General features: G+C 52.9%; 1 protein-coding gene across 1 annotated transcript in view; it reads right to left on the bottom strand.

Annotated features, from left to right (window-relative positions):
- The window catches only part of CPXM2 (carboxypeptidase X, M14 family member 2), a 124,687-nt gene that overhangs the window by 111,947 nt on the left and 2,671 nt on the right, over positions 1-10,069 (bottom strand). The window contains exon 2 of the mRNA XM_007936810.2: positions 1,987-2,085. Coding sequence (XP_007935001.1) covers positions 1,987-2,085 — 99 coding nt within the window. The remainder of the gene's footprint in view (positions 1-1,986; positions 2,086-10,069) is intronic.

Genomic DNA, 10,069 nt, shown 5'->3' with positions numbered 1-10,069 from the left:
GTGGTGGTTGTTACCGTATGCGCTCAGAATGATTCTAACTCATAGTGACCCGATACACCTCCTAACATGGCACCATCCTCCCAATGGTCAACAGACAAAGACACGCCTGCCCACTGAAGACAGAACACGCTTCCCATTGGTCAAATGCCTACAGCCTCAGGGTGCTGGACTTCTCCTTCATTAAGGATGTGTTGTTAATCATCGCTATGATGTCTCAACTGATAAGTTCTTGTTCAGACACACAGCCCCAACTCACTGCCGCATGCCTCAGGGAGCATGCAGTTCCCTGGGTCACAGTCAGCTCTGTTACAAGGTGGATGGGCTCACATGGCAGCTAAAAATGGGTCCTGTCTCTGAAAATGCAAAATTATGAAGAGCTCTGTTTACTTTAAGCAGCCATGCATACCACTGAGCATGAAGTCTGGAGTTCGAAAATCTCAGGTTCAAGTTCTGTTGAACCACTTACAAGCTGTGGGCCCCCCCCCCCCAGGCAGACCATCCCTACAATTCTCATTACTGAGATCACTCAGTCTCATTATACGGATAACAGCAGCCATCTCAGTACCTGCCAAACGCTCAGCGGGGGGCCAGGAGGTGTTAAAGGTGGGCTCAGGGCCTGGTAACTGTAACTACCGAGAATGCTCATGCTTCGTGCTGTTGTTGTGTGTTGTCAAGCGCACCTTCAACTCATGACGACCCTATGTGACAGCACAGAACTGCCCCATAGGGTTTTCTAGGCTGTTGTCTCCACTCGTCTTTCAGTTCGTCCTACTGTGGTGGCTTGTGTGTTGCTATGAAGCTGATGTCACCGGTATTTCAAATACCAGCAGGGTCATCCATGGTGGACAGTGTTAGTGGAGTTTCCAGACTAAGACAGACTGGGAAGAAGGAAGGGGCCATCTACTTCTCAAAGAACTGGCCAGTGAAAGCCTTGTGAATAGCAGAGAAGCACTGTCTGATATGGACCAGGCAGTGTTTCATTCTGTTGTACACAGGGTCGCTGAGTCGGCGCCGACTCGACGTACCTAACAACAACAACAAACCCTATGGGAGCAGGTCACTGGGTCTTTCTCTCATAGAGCAGCTAGAGAGTTCAAACTGCCAACCGCTGATTAGCAGCCGAGTGCTGAACCACTGTGCCACCAGAGCACCTTACTAAGTTTATTAACCTTTCAGTATTACCAATACCAGGGAGCTCTGAAGTCTGGACCCACCAGCCACACTGCAGGAGAAAGTCGGCTTCCATAAAGATTTGACAGCCTTGGAAACCCTATGGGGCAGTTCTCCTCTGTCCTATAGGGTCACTATGAGTCAGAATGGACTTGATGGTGGTGGGTTTGGTTTTGGTTTCATTACTAACACCAGTGGGAATGTGATCCTGGATACCACAATTTAGTCAGAAAGATATGATAGTGCTAATAGTTAATAATCACTAATAACTGTAATAGCTACAATGGTGGACCTGAGTTTGCCCACGAGCCTAGAATTAACGCTTTCCAAGTGTCACATGGTAACTCGTTAGGTAACTGGTTAACACCTGACTAGCATTTATTACATGATCGTGAGCTCCAGCCCTGGAGGGAGACTTGATCTCTGACCACGGGGGCCTCGAGGGCTGCCTGGGAGATAAGATAGCACACACCAGGCAGTGGAAAGCTCAGAGGCCCCACAGAAAGGAAAGGATGTCCTTTCTGGAGAGGAGGAAGTGGGGGCCAGGAAGGCAGCCGAGTACTCCTGGAAATTCAGAAACCGCTTCAGCCGAGTCACGTAGGGAATCTGGCCTCAGACTCTGCAAGCAATGTGACCGCAAAAACGGGAACTGCTGTGAATGTTGTCAGCCACGCGATGGTTAGGAAAAAGGCGGCCCCCCGCAGCCCCTTGCTGGGGAAGCTGTAATGGGCTGCAGTGCCAGGGTGTGTGCTACCGTGCCTCCCTGGACAGGTGCGCCAGGTCGGGGCAGGTGGCCCCCGGAAAGAGCCCACTCACTCTCTCTGACATCCTCCTGGGCCGCGCGGGTGCTCTGACCATCACTGGCAGCCTTCTTGAAGCTCTTGGTTCTCGCGCCTTTTCTGTTGCTGTGTTTACCTGTGAAGAGAGAGACACCTTTACTTCCATGTACATCGAGGGTGAGAACTCAGCCATCTTGAACCTGAGAATCAGCAGTCTCCACTCTCTGCTTCCCCATTCAAAGGGCACTTAAAGGAAAAAACAAAACAAATCACATCAAACCCATTCCAACACATGGCGATCCACATGTAAGAGCAGAACGGTGCTCCGTGGGACTTCCTCGGCTGTAATCTTCAGAGAAGCAGGTCACCAGGTCTTTCTTCAGCAGTGCAGCTGGGAGGGTTCCAATAGCCAACTTTTAGTTGAGCAGCTGATTGCAAACCTCTTGCCCTACCCAGGGACTCAGAGACCTACAAAGTGAGTGGCTCCCACGAGGAATGTGCTCCTCAGAACCATCACCTACATGAGCATCAAAGGACAGCATTCACCCCAAAACAAAGCTCAGAGGGCGGAAGGGGCAGGAAGGAAGGATGAGCGGAATCAGGGGACCCAGGGAGGCAGTGGGGAGGGTGCTGTACATTGAGGGGATTGCAACCAATGTCACAAAACAAAATGTGTACAAATTGTTGAACGGGAAACGAATGTGCTCTGTCAACTTTCTCCCAAACCACAACTGGAAAAAGACAGAAAGCCCTAGATCTGCAGAAAAACACGTGGGACACTACTGGGCACAGACAAGGACATCCCTCTCTCAGTCATATTTGCAGGATGCCTCCTGCGAGTGTTTTTAATTTTCGAGACAAGCTGAAAATTGCAAAATTAAGTGTCTCCTTCAGGGTCAAGGGAGCCAATAAGCCAAAGCCTGGGGAGGAAGGTTATCCAGAGGCCTGGGGACAGCCAGCTCTGGCCGCAATGTCATCTCAGCACGGCGCCGCCTGCCGTGGGCAAGAACGGCCCCAGTCACCTCTGCCTCAGCTTCTCAGAGCTGCTGGACCAGAAGCATCGGCATTTATTCTCTCACACTTAGGAGGCTGGCAGTCTGGATTCTGGGTGCTGGCTCCAGGGGAAGGCTCTCTCTGGGGACGGTCCCACTCTCTTTCCTGCTTCTGTCTGTTGGTTCCTTGGCGATGTTCACGTGGCATGGCGTCTCTCTTGCCTCATCAGTGCTTGCTGGTTTCTGTGGGTAACCTGCTCTTTCATAGCTCAAATGTGAGCGACAGAGATACACCCTACACTCACCTGGCCTCATTAACATAACAAAGCGACTCCAGTTCCCAAATGGGATCACATTCACAGGCACACTCACTGCCATGAGTGAGGCGACTGGACTCATAGTGACCCCCACTGGGTTTCTGAGGCAGTAAATGTTCATGGGAGCAGACTGTCCCATCTTCTTTCTGTGGAGCGGCTGGTGGGTTTGAACCACCAACCCTCTGGTTAGAAGGCAAATGCTTTAGGCACTGTGCCACCAGAGCTCCTTCTCTACTGGCATAGAGGTTAGGATTTAGGAGACTTTTTTGGGGGGAGACAATTCAATCCTTAACAAAGATGGCTCTCTGAGAGCGCCTCCTGGCTTTTCTGCAAAACGGGTCACACGACCTCTGATGGCTCACAGTCTAATTTAGCAGAAGGAGGAGACGGTTTGCAAATCAGGGGAGGAAAAAGCCCAAGTGGGGAAAGGATGCCGTTGCCCAGAAGTCGTCATTCATCACAAGTCTGTTCGCTGCCGGGACACCTGTCTGCAGCACCTGTCCTACAAACACACCGTGATACTAACCAGCACAGCCCCGCTGAAGCATCTGCCTGCCAGACCCACGCCGACGGAGACCACTGTCCCGCCTCGGCTCTATGCATCCAGTGAAGACCCGGATGTCAGGCAAGTTTCCTGCTACCCCTGAGAGTCTGAGTCCCCAAGGGACCAACATGTGGGGAACAGAAACCCTGGTGGGAGTGGTAACAGAACCCAGAGACAGCAGGGAGCGCCCAGGGCGAGGCAGGCATTCCCTCGAGCCTGGCTCTGCCACTGCCTGACTGCGGATGGACGGTGGGCCCTCCCGCTTAGAGGGACCCAAGAGCACCTGCCTCAGTGGCCGCGGTGAAGACGGAGAAAGGTGTAGAATGTGGAGCTCTGAGGACAGGGCTGGGCTGCCCTGGGCCCTGAGCAAACGGCAGCCCCTGCTTTCTCGCTAATGTTCTTGAGCCCCCGTTTCAAGCGCTAGGCCAGTTACTGGAAGAACAGCAGCTAGCATGACTCGTAATGCACAGGCAGCCCACAACGACGCTAATGTGTGAGCGCAGGGGGCGTGTGGACACCATCTTACAGATGGGAGACTGAGGCTCAGAGGGGAGAAGACGCGCCCAAGGTCACCTGCAGAGCCAGGAAGCTGACTCCATACCCCCTTTCCAGCCTCTTCCTCTCTGAAGGCAACATATGGTCTGTAGAGATGAAAGGAGAAAATAAAGGGGAAAGAGCGACGGAGAAATCCGAGGAGCAGAATCGGATCAGCCCTCCATCTGGGCTGCGTGACAAAACTGGATTCCTTAAAAGTAGCAAACGGAACTGCCAACGCAGGCCACTGTTCTATTCTGGTCTACGGTGATAAATATAATTCCCCTTAGTTAATAAAATATGACTTTTTCCTTCTTTATGCAAGCAGCTCACAGTAGCAACCCCCCAGAAACTGAAAAAATGCTTCACTGCATACTTGAAGTTTTCCAAGGAAATTCCAGTCCGACAGGATCTGCCTCCCTCTAGTGCAGCAGCCCCAGCCCAGCGCTAAGCTCGTCGGCCTCTTGTTATGGAGCCACTTCAGGAGAGAGCCGCCCAGGAGCACAGAGGGTCCTGATAGCACCCCAGGATGCCGACTCGAGGCACCACGAGAGACAGTAATCACAGTTTCCCTGGTCACCACACCTCCCTACACACACACACACACACATATGCACGTGCACACACACACACACATGTGCACACATGGATACCCTCGTGCACATGTGCGCGCACAAAAACATGCACATGCACACACACACATACTTGTGTCCATGTGTGCACGCACATGCATATACACTTGCATGCACACAGAAGCATGCACACACCCACGCACGTGCACACACACGCATGCATGCACATGCATGTGTGCACACATGGATACCCTTGTGCACATGTGCATGCACAAGCACATGCATGCACACACATACTTGTGCCAATGTGTGCACACACATGCATATACACTTGCATGCACACAGAAACATGCACACATGCATGCACACACCCATGCATGCACACACCTAGGAGAGAGCCTGGAGGACTTCGCTGGGGACATGAAAAGCCTAAGCAAAGGCAGTTAGTCCAAGTACTGCCCTGCAGATGTCAGTAGGGAGAGGAGTATGGCAGGCCCAGCATGGCCTGGGCTTGTCCTGTTCTAAGGACAGCACAGAGCACAGCCCTTGGCCGAAAGCAAGTGTTCCCAAAGTCAGGTGACTCCTAAGAGGCGGGCTGACTTCTGGGTCCTCAGTGAGCTCGGCAATACGGGGGAGGAGGGGGCAGGGAGGTGCAGATGAAGGTGCTATTGCAAAGTTCTAGGTACTTCTACCAGGGCGAGACCAAAATCGACCAAAATCAATGTCTCTGTCTCTCGGTTGTCTTCAGACAGCCCCTTCCCTCCTCTGGGTCAGCCATTCGTTCATGCACAAGATTTGTGGTCCATCCTGATGTCCCCTGGGCAGGAGAGGCGGGGTCAGCTCGGAGACCACAGTGGCCTTGTGCTCTGCTCTCTGCAGGCACAGCCAGCCTTCCTGACCTGCAAAAAAATAAGGCGCCCTCTCCCTGGGTGCTGCAGTTAACCCTCAACTGCTAACCACAGGGTGGCCGGTTCAAGTCTACCCAGAGGCACCTCAGGAGAGAGCTCTGGGGAGCTGCTTGTGGGAGATGGACCTCCAGGAACACTGTGGAGCCCAGTTCTTCTCGGGCACACATGGGATTGCCATGAGTCCCCAACGACTTGGCAGAAACTGTTTTCTGCCTTTGAAGAGACGCCGTGGTCCCAGCAGCAGGCAGGCCCACGCCAGCTGGTGTGCAGGCACTGCTGAAATTTGCTAGTCTCTATTTTAGTTCTGCCAAAACAGAGGCTGAGAGAAGGTCGTGGGCACAGCAGTGTGTCTGGGAGGTGATGTGAAGAAGCTCAGGTGAGGCTGGGAAGGGAAGCAGCCCCCTCTTTGCTGAGCCAAGTCTGTGCGGGGGGACAGGGAGAAGCTGCCTCGGAACTGTCCCCAAAGGCTGGGAGGATACCTGGTCTCTCCCCACCTCAGGGAACATTACTGTTAACCCCGCGTCGCAGTGAGGAGGCTGAGCTGGGAGAAGTCATGTGTGCCCGCAGCCGCCAGGGCCAGCCTGTGACCCAGCCCACTCAGAATCCTGAGCAAACTTGATAACCAAGCACCTACACATGACGAGCACGGACCAGGGGTTACCACTTACCTGGGACATTAGAACCTGAAGCCAACATCTGACAAGGGTGGTGTCACGTGTGCCATCCCATGATGCCCAATAAGGAGCTGACTGGCGCCAGCTAGCTAGGAAACCTGTCCTTCCCTGTGGCCATCCAAGAGACCCTAACTTCATGGGTTCTATTCCCCCGAGCAGAAGCTGTGGTGGCATGGACCTGAGAGGGTACAGAGGGCAGCACCACTGCTGGGGATGCCAAGCCTGAGAGCCCAGGCTCCTGGGCACCTTGTGGCATCCAGAGGAGGCACTCCTCAGGACCGCCAGCTCCAGGGGACCAGGTCGCCATTGTCTCAGTGTGCAGAGCCATCCACCCCGAGACCAGGCAGCCATGGGCGCGTGGGGCCCACAGCTAATATGAGGACTATTTTGAAGGCACACAGCACCCCTGGATTAGAAACTAGGAGTTCCCCCACCCACTCCCTTTTATTATCCACACAGGAGCCCAGGCCCGGAACCATGGGCAAAGGCAGGCAGGTGTGCCAGTGGGAGCAGCTGACTTGGGAAGACATTTCACGAAAGCTTCTAACGCTGCTTGCTTGTTGACATGCTCAAAACGCCCTTTGTTACCAAATGTTCTTTCCCTCAGAATTCCACGGTATCTGGACACAAGGCTTCGGATGTAACCGTATCACCAAGCACAGGCCATGACGACAGTAAGGATTTCTTGTTAGATTTTAGGTGTAGCGACATCACTGTCATTGCTTCATAAAACACAGTCTAAAATACGCACCCAATGCACACCTCCTCCTAACTTCACGCTCCAGTTTGCCCAGGAGAAGACCCTGCACCAGAAACCCAAACAGGACAACCCACCCTGAAGAGAGGACACAAAGCGTAGACATGAAGCCCCCTCCACCAACCAGCTCACAGCCTGCAACAGGCAGGGCCTTGTTCAGCACCGAGTTTGTTTATGCTCAGATAGCAAGTCTGCTTGTTTTCCCCTGCGGCTGGGGCACAACGCAGCACAAAATGCAAACGAGCCGTGTGCCCGGAGCCGATTCTGGGCACAGACACACAAACAAGCGTGGTTCCCTGCCCACTCTGCACATTCCACGGCTCAGGATGACGACGCACGAGGGCGGAGACGTAGTCCAACAGGGGCGCATTCTCACTGGTCCAGGAAGACAGCAGCCACCAGAGAGCCAAGAGGAAAGCCCACACGTCGGACCTGACCTCTGACCCAAGTCACAATGGAGGGGAAAAGAAAATCTTCAAGTCGCCTACCAGGAGTCTTGTTCCCATGTGGTTTGTTTCTTACTGTCAAAATTCCAAAACCCAGTCTGCTGCCATTTCGCCGATTCCTACCCCTAGCAGCCCTCTAGGACAGACTAGAACTGCCCCACAGGATTGCCACGGCCATAAATCTTTATGGAAGCAGACGGCCACATCTTTCTCCCACGGAATGGCTGGTGGGTGACCCACCAACCTATCGGTGAGCACTTGAGAGCTTAGCCACTGCACTACCGGGGCTCCTTTCTTCCCATCAGGAGGAAAGAAAAGGTAGCTGAGTTATATAACTGTAGCTTATTGCTCGGTTCCATTTTGTTCTCTAAAAAGAGTATGACCGCAAACCAAGGTCATCACTTTGCAGGTGACAGGCAAAGTGAAACCATAAAAACCCAAACCCACTGCCACAGAGTCCATTCCAACTCATAAGGACCCTATAGGATAGAGCAGAACTGCTCCATAAGGTTTCTAAGGCTGTCAGTCTTTAGGAAAACAGACTGCCTCATCTTTCTCCCGAGGAGCAGCTGGTGGGTTCAAACTGCAGACCTTCGGTTAGCAGCTGAGTGCTTTAACGACTACACCGCAAAGCCCCATGCAAAGTAAGTACACCCAAAATCCACTCACATGTCCAAAACGTGATCCTTATGTATTCTTCACCCTGGGGCCATGAGAACCACGACCTGAGCCTCACTTCTTGGCCCCCCAAAGCATTCCATCTGCAGGGATCTAGAAAGAACTCCAGTCAACCAGAACCCACTTTATCAGTGGGGAACCTTGCGCCTGAGCGAGTAGACGCTGGCTCTCCCAATATCAGAAGCTGATGTGTCCACGTGGGGGATAACATGGGGATCATTCCTGGTGCTTTCTGCACAGAGCGTTGCCTCCCATCTCCACCTGAGCCCATCCACGCAAGACAAGGTTCACCTGGCAAGTATCATCTTACCTGCAAAGTGTGATGTACCTGATATATTTTAAATTGATTCGAGGGGTTTTTATATTTGTGTTCATCTGTAAACCTAAGCCCCTTCACTCACACCTCAGTGCCAAAACAGTGCCTGGCAGGTAGCACACACCATCCACCAAGCAAAGTCAAGTTCGAAGTTGGCAATAAATGCCCCGGGCCATGGCCCAGTGTCCCTTCCTCTGTGAGTGCCTTCCAAAGATGCTTATGATACTGTGTGACACAGAGTGGAGTACTTCTATGACAGGAGAGTCCCTGGGTAGTGCAAATGGCCATGCAAAGGCACTCACTGCTAACCAAAAGGTTAGAGGTTCAAGTCCAGCCAGAGGCACCTTGGAGAAAAAGCCTGGCAATCAGCTTCCAAAAAATCCACCATTACCAACCCTGAACAGGACGGCCACGAGCCAGAGTGGACTCAACAGTGTAAGGTTACATTCCACGCAATCCATACATCAGGCCACCACTTACAGGGCAAAAACTAGTGCTTCTTATTCATGTTCACCTGAGCCAGACTGTCATCGACCCATCTAACCAAGGCCATTCCAGGGTGGAGGGTCCTCTGGGCCAAAGCCCCAAAAACAAAGGGACAGGAGCTGAAAGTGTGAGCTCAGCGTCACACTTGGCTTGTCGTTACTGGTGAGCACTAAACCCCCACACAACTCAATAGAAACTCACACTGACCCTGCTGCAGGCTGCAGCCAGCTCCCCGAGAGGCCCCCAAGCTGAGCCTCTAAAGGGTTTCTGGAATCCTCAAGGGCCTGTTTGCGGCTCCGGCCCCTAGCAGCCCAGGCTCCTGGAGGGAACAGCCATCTCTCCTCATCTGCAAACTGCCCACAACCTGCGATGCCTTTTTTCTGTGTTACACCAGCAGAAATCCCCGCTTCTCCTCCAGAGGCCCCATTCCACAGCAGGTAGGGGCCATCACTTCCTCACCAGGACATCAGTGAGTCCACAGACACCTCAGGCCTTGACGTCGTGAGCTGTTAGTTATTTGGAGTGGGGGGGGGAGCTATGTTGGGCCCTATCTGACAGAAGTATGGCTGGTCACTTGTCAGAGTCCTCAGGACAAACCCCCTTAGCACCCCCACCATTACTAAGGCCAACCCATTTGTTAGGTCTTAAGTGTCCCCTCCCCTGGGGAGCATTTCCAAACCCCCAATTATCCAATTTCCGTGCAGTCTCATCACACCTGCCATTTGTTGTTGTTGTTGTTATGTGCCGTCAAGTCAGCCCTGACTCATAGCGACCCCTCCTTGGGTTTCCGAGGCAGTATCACTACGGAAGTAGGATTACCCAACCTTCCTTCCGGTTTCCGAGGCAGTATCACTACGGAAGTAGGATTACCCAACCTTCCTTCTGAGGAGTGGCTG

This window comes from Orycteropus afer, unplaced genomic scaffold (genome assembly GCF_000298275.1).
Source record: "Orycteropus afer afer isolate SDZICR_OR568_19922 unplaced genomic scaffold, OryAfe1.0 scaffold00038, whole genome shotgun sequence".
NCBI lineage: Eukaryota > Metazoa > Chordata > Mammalia > Tubulidentata > Orycteropodidae > Orycteropus > Orycteropus afer.
This window is presented reverse-complemented; position numbering and strand designations above follow the sequence as displayed.